Source organism: Orcinus orca, chromosome 14 (assembly GCF_937001465.1).
Source record: "Orcinus orca chromosome 14, mOrcOrc1.1, whole genome shotgun sequence".
Lineage (NCBI taxonomy): Eukaryota > Metazoa > Chordata > Mammalia > Artiodactyla > Delphinidae > Orcinus > Orcinus orca.
Window position 1 is genome coordinate 17,127,108 of NC_064572.1, and position 14,029 is coordinate 17,141,136.

At 55.9% G+C, this 14,029-nt stretch overlaps 1 protein-coding gene across 2 annotated transcripts in view; it reads left to right on the forward strand.

Annotated features, from left to right (window-relative positions):
• Positions 1-14,029, forward strand: part of RET (ret proto-oncogene) — a 61,080-nt gene that overhangs the window by 20,441 nt on the left and 26,610 nt on the right. For both annotated transcript variants that reach the window (XM_049696645.1, XM_004283823.3), the window contains exons 2-4: positions 8,678-8,941; positions 10,930-11,217; positions 13,470-13,711. In XM_049696645.1, coding sequence (XP_049552602.1) covers positions 8,678-8,941; positions 10,930-11,217; positions 13,470-13,711 — 794 coding nt within the window. The remainder of the gene's footprint in view (positions 1-8,677; positions 8,942-10,929; positions 11,218-13,469; positions 13,712-14,029) is intronic.

The window sequence follows — 14,029 nt, forward strand, 5'->3', positions numbered from 1 at the left end:
TTACAATGAGATGTCACCTCACACCAGTTAGAATGGGCATCATCAGAAAATCTGCAAACCACAAATGCTGGAGAGGGTGTGAAGAAAAGTGAACCCTCTTGCACTGTTGGTGGGAATGTAATTGATACAGCCACTATGGAGAACAGTATGGAGTTTCCTTAAAAAACTAAAAATAGAATTACCATACAACCCAGCAATCTCACTACTGGGCATATACCCAGAGAAAACCATAATTCAAAAAGACACATGTACCCCAGTGTTCATTGCAGCACTATTTATAATAGCCAGGTCATGGAAGCAACCTAAATGCCCATCAACAGATGAATGCATAAAGAAGATGTGTCACATATATGCAATGGAATTTTACTCAGCCATAAAAAGGAACGAAATTGGATCTTTTGTAGAGATGTGGATGCATCTAGAGGCTGGCATACAGAGTGAAGTAAGTCAGAAAGAGAAAAACAAATATTGTATATTAACGCATATATGTGGAACCTAGAAAAATGGTACAGATGAACCAGTTTGCAGGGCAGAAATAGAGACACAGATTAGAGAACAAACACGTGGACACCAAGGGGGGAAAGCAGCGGGGCTGGGGTGTGATGAATTGGGAGATTGGGATTGACATATATAGGCTAATATGTATAAAATGGATAACTAATAAGAACCTGCTATATAAAAAAATAAATAAAATTCAAAAAAAAAAAGAATGAGGTAAAAGTTTTAAAATGGAGGGGGATAAGAAAAACACAGACACAGATTCACGTTGGCTGTGAATGGATGAGGTGGAAGGTGAGGGCGTGGGAGGGGCAGCAGTGTTGCCAGGTGTCCAGTTACGTCAGCCGTGGGTTCATGGATGTTTGTCACAGAATATACTTTTGGCATAAACGTTTTGCAAAATATATTCTGTACATATCAAATATAGAACTGGAATAAAGAGAAAACGTGAACGGGATATGGGAGGAGGGGCGTGAGGTGGATGAGGAAAGAGTGATGGTGCCAAGCACCCTTGTCTGGGCCTTGGGGCTGGAGGGACCCCCCACGGGGACAGCTGGCCCGCAGGGGGAGGGGCCGCCCCCGGGGAGGAGTCCACGAGATCTGGTTCCCATTCCCAGTGAAGATGATGGCGTTAGGAAACCGTCTGTTAAGGAGGTTCTGCTGGACCATAATAAGACTGTCATCTGCATGATCTGGTGCTCATCAAGGGCAGGAGCGGGGCTGCCCGGTGAGTGGATTCTGCAGGAAGGGCCTGCCTTGCACACAGATTCAGGCGCTGCTGTAACCCCACACAGTTCTCAGATCATACCATCTCACAATGTTTTTTCTTTCTTGAGAGCCCCAAATTCTGGCTTTCAAGGTATGGTCCTAGGACATTTCTAGTTGTCTGGGGCCCTGGGTGTGTCCATGACCACAGTGAGTGTGACTCACCCTGGTTAGCCAAGGGCACCCGGTTAGGAAGTAACTGCCTAGATCTGGCCTGGCATGGTCAGATGGCAGCACATCCTCCACTGAGGGTGGCGAGGAGGTCGAGGGAACCTCAGGGGAGCTGTGTGTGGCCCCTGATGGCCAGGGCTGATCAGGAGAGCTGGTGAGGTGAGCCTACGGTCAGGGCTGGGCAGGCTCAGTGTGTCTCACTAAATGAACGAGAGAATGGGGAAGGGGGGGTGAGTGTGCAACAGTGTGAGAGTGTGGAACCACGTGCGTGTGAGTTAAGAAGTGTATATGTAAGAGGAAGATGTGTGTGTGTCAGTCTGCGTCCAGTCAGGAGACAGTACCCACACAGCAAAGGAACCAGGAGAGGTTAACGTAAGAGTTGGTCAGCAGTGGTGAGTGTAGGAGAGCTCTGTGGGCCACCCTCAGGCTAAGGGCGGACACCCAGGGAAGGGTCACAGCCCACTGCACGTGGAGAAGTTGGCTAAGTTGTGCAGGCTAGCAGGAGGCGACCGTCCAGGCACAGGGGAATTGAGGCTGTCAGCGGGCGTACAGAGGCGTCCGGTCTGGGAAGCTGTGGGAAGGTGATCGCGGGGTAAGGGCGTGGGCTGCGCTGGCACCGAGGGACGGTGTGCGTCTGGCACGTGACTGAGGTGGAGCCCAGAGGATGTCCCCACACCCTGTGCCGCAGAAGCAAGGGGGTGACAACCAGAAACTCTTGTCCACCTGCGGTGTCCTCCACCGCAAAGAAGGGTGCTCAGAGCATCCCATGCATGTCTGAGAACGTATGCCCCTGTGACCAGTGTGGATAAGAGTGCCTGTGTGAGTGTGCACGCACGTCTGAGCTTGTGGAGAGTTAAATGAATGAGAGTGAGGTGGGGACTTGGGCCTGGTTCTGTCTGCATCCAAATACAAGTAAATGACACATCCCAGCCAGGTATGGAACATTGAAAGCTGCCTTTCCGGGGTAGAAGAAGGCTGGTGACTGCATGCGCCGCATGAGACCGTCAGCGCCCGGGTCGCTCTACTTGTAAAGATGTTGAAGGAGGCCCTGCTCGGAGCAGAGCAGCACCTCACCCCCACTGAACCTTAGTTCCACATCTTCTCCCTGCAGGGGTGGGGCAGGGTGGGAGCAGATGGGGTCTTGGACTGATGCACCTCTGCCACCTCCTGCATGCCCGGGCACACACACACACACACACACACACACACACACACACACGCTGTGAAGTTTCTTGGGGTCTCTCCAAACGCGAGCAGCGACTTGGGCCTTTGGCAGTTGTGTCCTGAGCAGTGCGGGACCCGCCCCTCCTGTGTGAGCAAAAACCAGCTCCTTACCCCTTGCTGTGGTGCCGGGGCAGCCTGAGGAACCAGAACCTCGAGGTGATTTCATGTTCTGTCCAGGCAGAAACATGAAACTGTGTGGGGGGAGAACTCTGTCACCCGGTGACATTCAGGGATGGAAGGCATGGATGGAACAGGCTTTGCAAGTCCTGCTGTGTTGACCTGCCCGAAGTTCCAGGGGAGGCTCTCACCAGAGGCAGGTCTGAGCTTACAGGCCGGGAAGCTCTTCCTAGCAAAACGATGCCGGCAGGGAGGGGCGGTCAACCGTCAGGGCCCTGGGCTTCCCAGCGGGACCAGCGTCTGCCCTGATCCTGACTTCCACCACCACTTTGTTAGCCATTGTACCAAACCCCGAGATGCAGAATCTCCAGCTGTTTGACCTTGGGAAAGCTTCTCACCTCCCAGCCTCAGTGTTCTTACCTGTGAAATGGGGCAGTGAAGGGATTTGTGCACGGTGATTGTGAATCGGAAGTGAGAGCTTTGTACAATATGACCCTGTGCAAAGGCTGCTCCTCCTCTCCCCAGCCTGCCCTTCTCTTGTTCACAGTTGAAGAAAGCGAGGTCCAGAGGAGGCCACCACTCTGCAGAGGCTGCACAGCCCCACGAAACTGGACACCTGCGACGGCCCGTCCCAGGCTCTCCTCATTCACCCACCGGGATTGGCCACATCATTTGTGGGGCCCAGCGTGGAATGAAGATGTGGGCCCCTTGTTCTAGAATTTTGAAGGGTTTCAGGACAGTGACAGCAGGGCATTAAACCAAGCACGGGACCCTGTGGTCTCCCCAGGCTATACCCTCTTGAGGCCAGCCCTGCACCCACGTCCTTATTCCCCACCTCGGACCATGTGTTTTTCCATCTGAAAGTGTTTGTGACAAGGAGGAGATTAAGGCAGCCGTGCCCTGAGCAGGGACCACCTGGGAGGCATTTTAAATGCATTTAAGTCTGTTTCTGCTCACAAGCATTGCTCAGCCCACAAATCCCTTTAGGCAGCAACAGACTGAGCCCCACACGGATCCTGTAGCGCTTGGCTCTGTGAGATGAGAGCGGGCAAGGCCCATTCTCTCCTGCACATGTGGTCTGTATGGTGGGGACTGGACCAGCTTGGAGGTAGGGGCTCCCGGGAGCTCGGGCCCCTCCTACCTCCCAGACCCCGGACCATTGAAAGTGCATGCACCCCAGGGGGCCCCGGAGGAGGAGCCCGGTTCTGGATCTGTTCCTCCCTACCTGGCAGGCGGGGCAGGCCTCTCCCCCCGCCACAGAAGACCCATCTGTAAGGTCCCCCCACTGGTGGCTCCAAGGGCAGCGGGTTTTTGCACAGCTGACCGGGGCCGGGGACGGGGTGTGTGCGTGTGTGTGTCCCCAGAGGATGAGCCGGCAGAAGCTGTGTTCCTCTCCTGACACAGGCTCAGTCGTCACACAGCATACTCTCGCTGGTACTCCGGGGGCCAGGAATGCAGACCTCACCTCTCCACGGAGGGGTCTGGCAGACCACGGAGAGCTGGTGGCCTAGCGGGCTGGCAGACACAGGCTGCCCTTGGCGGTGTGCTGTCTTGTGGACCAACATCCACCCTGGGCTCCCCACCGGCAGAGTTGCCTGCAGCTCTGTGAGACGGGACCCGCTGGCAGCATCCCAGATCACTAGCGGTCGGTGCGCGCCTGTCTGCCAGGCTGAGGAGGACGCCGGCGGCCCTGGCCCTGGCTGAGCCCCTTCCCACCCAGCGTGGTGTCACGAGCCTGGGCTGCCACCAGGCCACCACCACTCTGTCAACCACTGGGAATTACAGTCTCTCATCCTCTTTGTTGCCGGGAATGCAAGCTTCCCAAGAGAAGGTGAGCCCTCGGGGACCACCTTCTTTGCAGGCTGGTGTTGCTGACTTGCGGTCACCACGCAGGGCTCAGCGGGGCAGCGGGCACGGTGGTGGCAGGGCCTGGCCCGCTGTGAAGTGGGGTTGAGCAGGCCGGAGAGGGGTGTGCTGCTGGAGGGACTGCCGTCCGAATCCCAGTTCTCTGGCTGGCTGTGTGTGTGCCCTTGAGTGTGCAGACATCTTTCTTTTGTTCCCGCCTCAGTGTCTGTTTGCAAAGCAGTGGTCCCGTTGGCACCCCCGTCTGGGATTGCGAAGAAAATGGAGGGTCGGTGTGTGTGTGTGTGTGTGAGGGCCAGGGGGGCTTGGCCTTGCACTCTGTCGGTCCAGCCGGCTGCGCTCACTGCACACCACACTGCTGTGAGGCGGCAGGCCAGGTCCTCTGGAGAAGGCAGCGGTAGAGGGAAGGGAGACCCACCCTTCTCCTGTCCGCGGGGCAGTGAGCAGCAGCGTCCTTCCCCCTGCCTGGCCACCCCCCACCCCAGAGCTCCCGCTAGAGCCTCTGACTCGCAGCCTTCGTGGACCGTTGGTTGGAGGGAAAGGAAGCCTGGCTGCTGCTCGTGATTCGGGCCCTTGTCTTGTGGCAGCAGAGCTGTGGCTGGTTCTCATCCCCCTTCTGAGCCTGCCTTCCCAGACTCGGCCAGGCCGCGCCGGGCAGGGTGCTGCCATAGGCTGGGAGCCCATCTGATTTCTCTGAGGAGCACAGACCGGGGGTTACTCTGCCAGGCGGCGCGGTGGGGCTCCGGCACGCTCCTAGTGGGGGATGAGCCCCGTCAGGGACCCCTCTGCGGCTGTCCCTCCCCTCCCGTTGGGTGACTCTCCTCTCCTGTTGGGTGAGGAGACACCACAGGAAGTACTCCTGCCTTTGTCTCAAGAGCAGTGATGAAGATGCTAAAAAAAAAAAATCAATATATAAGTCATAAATTGGAAGAAGATATTTTCAAATGAAGAAAAGAAAAAAAAAAGCAGTGATGAGCAGTGTTGTAGGATCCTCATTGGAACCCCAAACTGTGAGCTTCTCCTGGGAAGCTCGAGCCTGTGGAGTGAATCCTAGCTGTGTGGGAGGACCTGTCAGCCGTGGCCCGTCACTCGGCCCAGCTTGCAAAAGGTCTGCTCCGAGCCGGTGCCACAGGCTGCCCTTTAACAGGAGCAGGGAAGAGTCCAGTCCTGTGGCCGTTTGGGGCTGACACAGCCCTCTGAGCTGCCTGCCTGTCTGTGGGCATCAGCTGCTAAATCCCAAAGAAGTCAGCCCTGAGTGCATCTGCGGGGCAGCCTGTGTCTTCTTGGGCCAGTAGGGAGGGTGTGGGGACAGGAGGGTGGCGTTCAGCCACGTGTGGGCAGCTCCTGCCGGTGGTCTCTGCCCACGAGACCCCAGGGTGGGGGAAGCAGTGTCTCAGCTCTCCCTCCCCAGAGTTCCCCAGCATGACTTCTTTCTGTGGCTCCTCGAGCGGCCTCCGCCTTGGATGGCAGGCAGTGTGATGCTCTGGGGTGGATCCTCCCCCAGGAGGCTGCAGGGCAGGAAGGCCACAGCACAGAGCCTCTCTCAGGGCACGGGGCTGGCTCCTGGAGGTCCTAGCCTGCCCTTCCCTGTACCGCACCTGCAGAGGCCCAGTAAGTCTGGGTCCCACTCCAGGGACAGCACTCCTAGGGAGCAGGTTTCTGAAGGTCTAGTAGGTCAGTACCAGGCGTGCAGCCCCCTTGCCTCCATCTCTGTCTTTAGTGTGGGGTGTGCAGGGCCAGGCCTTTGGCTCTAGCCAGAGCATCGCTCTTTCCCCCCCTTCCTCTCCCCCTTTCACCTGATCCCCTTTCTCTTTCCACTCCTTCCCTCTCTCTCCCTCTGTTTCTCTCCTGCTCTCTCCCTCTCACCCTTGCTCTGTGGTCCAGGCCTGTCTGGCAGGGCAGCACCCACACTGGGCACTGGGCTGGCAGGACCGAATGCACACTTGCTCCAAGTTGGCATTCCCAGCCTGGCTGCCTTCGAGGTCATCCTTGGGAAACCTCCCTCAGTGCAAGCAGCCTTCTAGTTTTCTTACTGTTTTACCACTTTGGGATGCAAAAGGTCTCGCCTGTTCTCTTCACCTGACTTCACCTGGCACTTGGTTGTTTCCCACACCCAAGGGAGTCCTCAAGGGCCCAGGCAGACCCAGCGTTCCTCTGCTCGTGCGGAGTGGACCGGCCACTCACCCCCATGGCTGCAAGGGAAGCGGGCTGTAGGTGGAAACAAACCGATGGAAAGGAGAAACCGGTTACACAAACGTACAGTGTTTCTCATGTTTGCTTTGTGCGTTGGTACTTTTTTGTGCTTCGTAGAGTAGGTTTTTAAGCACTTGCAGGTTTTTTAACCATTGCTTGCCCATTTATCCACCTTTTAAAAAGTTCTTACTGTTTTATAAAACTTCTTGTGATGAAAAATGCTGAACATACACAAAGCCAACAGAGTTAGTAGGATGAGGGCTCCCGTGGGCTCACCCAGCGCAGCCACGGTCAGCATCCGCCTTCCTCGTGGCATTTACAGCTCTACCCCCAGTCCCTTGGCGATCGATTTCGGCAGAATCTACATAGGTTGAAGCATAAATCTTGGTTGTACACTGTTAACCAGTGGATGTGCCTGTGTGAGCCACGCCCATATCGGGATGCAAAGCCTTTATGTTCCCCAGAACATGCCTCCTGCCCTTCCTGGTCTGTTGCCTCCCCCGCCACCAGCAGGTAGCCAGTCTGATTTCTGTCGCTTAAAATCAGTCTGGAGCCATGACGTGTGATTCTTTCATGCTGCCCCTTCTACTTGGCAGGATGTCTGTGAGATCCGTCCAGGCTGTCATGTGTATCAGTGGCCCTGATGGACCACCGTTTGCTTATCTCTTCACCCGCTGGAGCACATCTGGACTCTTTCCAGTTCTTGGCTCTGTGAATAACCCCAGCATTTGTGAATAAGTCATTTGATGGACATATGTTTTCATTTCTCTTGGATAAATGGAGTGGAATTTCTGGGTCATATGGTAGGAGAGTGATTGACTTTAGCTAAAGATTTATTAGTGCTCTGTTCGTCTTTGGTGACTCCTGCCTGCCCTGCTTGTCTGGCAGCATCTTGTACCCTTGAAAACTCTGGCTCCAGGTGATTTGTTCAGAAGCCTGGGTGAACTCCCCGCTGAGTGGTTCACCTGCTTATCAAACTTGGGTAATTGAGAGCGATTTTGCAACAGTTTTAAGCTGCCTCACTTCCTCCTTTTTCTGTTTTAAAGCGGTGTCTTTTCAGCTAGTGTTTTTTATTTAATATTTATTTAGTTAGTTAGTTCGTTAGTTATTTAGTTGCGCTGGGTCTTAGTTGCAGCTTCCAGGCTCCTTATTTGTGGCTCGCAGTTCTCCTTAGTTGCGGCTCACCAGCTTCTTAGTTGCAGCAGGCGGGCTCCTTAGTTGTGGGATGCGAACTCTTAGTTGCAGCATGCATGTGGGATCTAGTTCCCTGACCAGGGAGCAAACCCGGGCCCCCTGCTTTGGGAGCACAGAGTCTTAACCACTGCACCACCAGAGAGGTCCCTCAGCTAGTGTTTAGCTATATAGATAATTGTGTGTTGATGTACTTAGGACTGCAGATGAGAAAGACCTACTAAGATCAGAATTTTAAATTAGTGAAGTTTTCTTTTCTGGTCCACAAAGAATCTATTATTAAAATGTAAAATGGGGGATGATTTGGGAGGTTGGGATTGACATATATACACTTTGCATACTATGTATAAAATAGGTAACTAATGAGAACCTATTCTATAGCTCAGGGAACTCTACTCAGTGCTCTGTGGTGACCTAAATGGGAAGGAAATTAAAACAGGAGGGGATATACGTATACATATAGCTGATTCACTTTGCTGTACAGCAGCAACTAATGCAACATTGTAAAGCAACTGTACTCCAGTTTAAAATACTGTGAAATAAAGCCGCTGGGGAATACTGGTCCGCCCAGGAGGCCTGCTCTGGGCTCTGTCATCACTGTCATCACCCCTCCCTCCCTCCCTCCCTCCCTCATGTGCTTCCCTGCTTCCTGCAGCCCCACTGGGACTCTACTTCTCAAGGGATGCTTACTGGGAGAGGCTGTACGTGGACCAGCCGGCCGGCATGCCCCTGCTCTATGTCCACGCCCTGCAGGACGTCCCCGAGGAGGTGCCCAGCTTCCGCCTGGGCCTGCACCTCTACGGCGCCTACCGCACACGGCTGCACGAGAACGACTGGGTCCGTATCCAGGAGGACACGGGGCTTCTCTACCTTAACCGGAGCCTGGACCACAGCTCCTGGGAGAAGCTCAGCATCCGCAGTAAGGGAGCAGCCCTGACCCCTATGCACCTCACTGCCCCCACCCCCGCCCTCGCCTTAGCCCCACACAGCACACATCACACCGAGGGTGGCTTCCCCTATGGCTCCTGCTGTGTGAGAGCCGAGAGAGTGAGATGAGGCTGGCCTGCCTCTGTGCGCAGCCAGTGAGAGAGCCAGGGTGAGCTTGGGGACCACTGATGACCCGTAGGCTTTCTGAGGCTGTTTGGATTTTGGAGAACCCATGCGAAGGATTTGGGTGCTCTGTCCATGCAGGATCCAGATGCCTTTTCCAGTTGGGTTAACAAGGATTTGGGGTTGTGAGAGAGAAGTTAAGAGGAGAAAAATCCCAAGATCTTGCTTTAGCAAGTGGTCTGCAACTTGCTGGAGAAGCAGCAGTTCCCATGGAAAGTGTGGCTCGCAGTTCTCCTTAGTTGCAGCTCACCGGCTCCTCAGTTGTAGCAGGTGGGCTCCTTAGTTGTGGGATGCGAACTCTTAGTTGCAGCATGCATGTGGGATCTAGTTCCCTGACCGGGGAGCAAACCCGGGCCCCCTGCTTTGGGAGCACAGAGTCTTAACCACTGCGCCACTTGCCAGGGACTTGGGCCTGGAGCCAGAGATGGAAGTGGAGCAGGGAGGAAGGCCTGGCCAACTCCTCAGAGCAGAGGTCCCAGCTGGAGCGTAGGCCACGTGGGACCCTGGGACTTGCGGGGAGCAGGGGTCGTGGAGCAGAGTTGTGCCTCGTGGCACTAAATGGTGATCACACACCCAGTAGTGCCCCCCTCTGAGCCCCTCCACCGTAGACATGGCCTCCCTGGACCCTCACGCCAGCCCTGAGCCCCCGTGTGTCCTGAGACAGCCGGCATGCCTGGGAACACGGACTGGGCGGCACCGCCCGGCAGGGGCAGAATGACCACACCATCTGCCAAGTGAAGCCAGGGTCTGCAAGTAAAGATGCCCCCCGTCAGGGCAGCCCAGGCGGCTCCTGGAGGAGGTAGCACCTGACGTAGGTCTTGGTTCCGCACACACTTAGTTGCCGCCGTCTGCATCGCGAGCCCCCAGTGGGGAACTTGAAGAACCAGGGCCACTGGGGTGGAGGCCAGAGTGGAATCTGCTGAGGGTCTGAGTTTCGTAGGAGGCCTGTTCTGTTCGTGACTGGAGAGTGACCTCGGGTGCCTGTCGGGTCCAGTCAGGGGAGAAATCAGTAATTTGAACAGGGAAAGTTTGTATAGAGAATTATTAACCACAGCAGGAGATTGGAGCAATGGAGGACAGGCTAGTAAGAAGCACAGAGAACGAATGAATACGGGAGGAGCAGATGTGAGGGGCAGCCGCTTCCCCAGGGCTGAGATGGAGGGCCCTGGAAGAGCCCCCGACCCCAGCTGAGATCCAGACCAGTTGGAGGGGGAGCTGCTGTGGTGCCTCCATGCTGGAACTTGCCAGAAATCCCCTCCCGGGTGCTGGGGAAGTCTGTGTCTCCGAAGACAGTGAAACTGCCTGGGGGCGGGGGTGGGACCGTGGATTCCCTGGCAGTCCAGTGCTTAGGGCTGTCTGTGCTTTCACTCCCGAGGGCCCGGGTCCAATCCCTGGTCGGGGAACTAAGATCCCGCAAGCGGCGTAGCCAAAGATAGAAAAATAAAATAGAATAAATGAAAGTGTTTCTAAAAAAAAAAGAACTGCCTTGGGGAAAGGGGCGGGGCAAGAGCCCTCCCTGGGGAAGCTCTCCACTTGGTGTTAGACCCGGGGCTCAGGGCACCTCCCTGAGGAAGGGTATTTGAGCTGAGACCTAAAAAACAAGGGAGGTGGGCCGGTGAGGCACCCTGAGGAGGTGGCGGCCGGGCCAGAGAGCCCAGAGGAGCCCTGTGGACCCTGGTGAGGACTGGGCTTTGCCCCAGCCCCGAGCTCCTGCCCCCTCCCCTCCCTGTTCCGTTCCCCACCGCTGGGCAGGTGTGGCTGACACCCCGGTGGGCCTGACGACTTCTCTCTCTGCAGACGGTGGCTTCCCGCTGCTCACCGTCTACCTCCAGGTCTTCCTGTCGCCCGCGTCCCTTCGTGAGGGCGAGTGCCAGTGGCCGGGCTGTGCCCGAGTGTACTTCTCCATCATCAACGCCTCCTTCCCGGCTTGCGGTGCCCTCAAACCCCGGGACCTCTGCTTCCCCGAGATGGGCCTGTCCTTCCGCATTCGGGAGAACAGGCCTCCCGGCACCTTCCACCAATTCCGCCTGCTGCCTGTGCAGTTCCTCTGCCCCAACGTCAGCGCGGCCTACAGGCTTCTGGGAGGTGAGTGCCCGCCACGTGGAGCCTTCCTCGGTGCCTGCTGAGTGCTAGGCACGGCGCTGCGGTCCCTCTGCACAAGCCGTCGAGTTTGCTCTGCACCACCCCATCATCCGTTCATTCAGAAGTCCACGAGTATCTCATGTAAGCCTGCCATGGGCCAGGCACTGTTCTGGGGACCAAGGATGAGAGAGCGAACGCATCAGGCCAAAATCCCACCTGCCTGGAGCTTCCATCCCGTGGGAGATGGAGCCCACACACACGTGCTAAGGAAATCGGGTGACCTCTGAAGGGACTAGGTGGGCCGTAAAGCTGAGAGGGTGTGGGGTGGTGAAGACCACTGTCTCAAATCAGATGGCTGGGAAAAGGGGACACTGGAGCAAAGGGGAGGGGTGCGAGGCAAGCGGGGCGAGCCCCTTCAAGAGCACCAAGGTGGGAGCCCCGTGTAGCTGGAGTGCAGGGAACCGCAGGGCAGGGCGGAGGCTGCTGAGGGCAGAGAAGTTCCAAGTGAGGGGCAGGGCTTCCTGCCGAGGGACTGGGGAGCCATGGAAGGTGTTTGGGAGGGGGCGTCATTGACAGGACATACCTTACCGTTAAGAGCTCAGTCTAGCTGCTGTGCTAGAAATGATTGGGGGTGGGTGGTTTAGGGGCAAGCAGAGAAACAAATTAGGAGGCAGGAGAAATCCTTGAGTGAGAGGATGAGGTCTGGGGTGAGGGTGGAAACCTTTGGGCCACAAGAAGCAGGCGAGTGGTGGGCTTGTTTGGAAGAAGGATCCTGCAGGATATCCTGGTGAGTTGGACGTGGGGTGTTGAAAGAAAGAAGGGACCAAGCATGGTTCCAGGATTCTGCCTGAGCAGCCGCAAGGACAGTGGACCTTGCCACAAGGTGGTCCTGCCACAAGATGGCCCTGGGGAGGCCAAGAGCACGGATGTGGGGAGGGGAAGGGAATTGGATCCCAGTGGAGATGAGAGAAGGCAGCTGAGGTGCCATTAAAGCATTTAAAGGCGAGGAACTGGGACTCAAAAGGGACACTTACAAGCTGGACTTACTAGTAAGTAGAACCTGGATTCACACCAGGTTGATGGCATACACACGGTAATAATGTTGAAGAAAATCTCAGTAGCGTAAGGAAAATAGTCACTCACATTGTCCCAGCATCTTTTCATTTATCCTGCAGCAGGGATAGATGTCTTTGTGCAGAATTGCCGGCCAAGTGTATGATTTAGCGTGCTGCCTTTTTCGCTAAAAAAAAGGGTTTTTTGTAACCGTGAACAATAGAGGGACATGTTTGCATGATAAGCATTTCCCACATGTGTAATTCACATGTAATGTGTGGCTCTGATGTGATTTCCCACTGAGTGGAGTTGACAGCCCTCCCGTGCTTGGCTGTGGGGTGGTCAGTGTTGCCCTTCAAGCCTTCAGCCTTTCCCCTTTTCCGGGTCATTTCTGGAGGATGAATTCCAGGACAGGCTTGGCTTGAAGAGTGTATTGTTGTTACCGGTCCTCCCTCACCGGGTTGTGGGAAGACACGTGAGTCACTGAACGTACAGCAGTGTCTGGCAGGGAACAGACACTTTTGTCTTCATCATCTCCTCTTCTGGTGAGGAAACTGAGGCACAGAGAGACAGAACCACCAGCCTTGGGCCACACAGCCAGAAGGTGTATAGGACAGGGATTCAAACCAGGCAGTCAGAAATACTTGTGTGTTAATATAAAATCACACCAGATGTCCACCATGTTTGTTTCCAAGTGGTGGAAGAGCTTTATTTCTCACATTCTCTAAAACAGGCACATACCACTTCCATAATTTAAAAAAAAAAAAAAAAAAAAATTCCTAAATCTTTTTTTTTCAGAAACCAGCAAATGCTGGGAGCTGAATCTCTGGGCTGAGCTGGTGCCAGCCCTCCCCACAGCAGAGGCAAGGTGTGTGAAAGGGTGTGCCCAGCCCTCCTAGGTGATCAGGCTGAGGTCCTGATGCAAGCATCCTGGTCCCGGTCCCTCTGTTTCCCGTCAGCACGAGTGCAGGCTGCAGCCACAGTGAAACTCAGGGCACAGTCTTCACTGCAAACTGTGCTTGGAGCGCCGTGCCCCGCTGTAGAGCCGAGGAGGAGCCAGGGCCCGGGGCCAGCATGCACCCCAGCTCCATCCACAGGGCCCCCTCCCGTGACGCCACTCCCGGTGGGCCCCTGAGGAAGGCAGCTCACCCTTTCCTCAGCCCGGGGGTCAGCCCGGGGTTCCTGGTCTGCTTGGTGCGCAGGTGAGAGTCTGCCCTTCCGCTGCACTGTGGACAGCCTGGAGGTGAGCACGCGCTGGGCCCTGGACCGCGAGAAGCGGGAGAAGTATGAGCTGGTGGCTACGTGCACGGTGCGTGTCGGCACGCGTGAGGAGGAGGTGATGGTGCCCTTCCCCGTGACCGTGTACGACGAAGACGACTCTGCGCCCAGCTTCCTCGGGGGCGTCGACACCGCCAGCGCCGTGGTGGAGTTCAAGCGGAAGGAGGTGCCTGTCCGTTTGTCTGGTGCTTGTCTGGTGTCTCTCTGTTCCGTGTCTGGATTCCTCAATCCGCCATTTATTCCTCGGTCTGTTCAGCGGTTCGTCTAGCCATCCAGACATGTGGCTGACCGTCCATCTAGCTATTCGTCTTTCATTTGTCCATCAGTCTGTCGGGGTTTTCTGTCAGTGTCCAGGACAGCTGAGGAGGAGGGAGGAGGCCAGCCCCACCGGCACCCAGCTGACCACTGCCTTGGGAGGCCGGGGGCCCTGAGTGCCCAGCCTGTGTCTGACGCTGTGGGCTGGGGGCCCCAGGGCTCACATAGG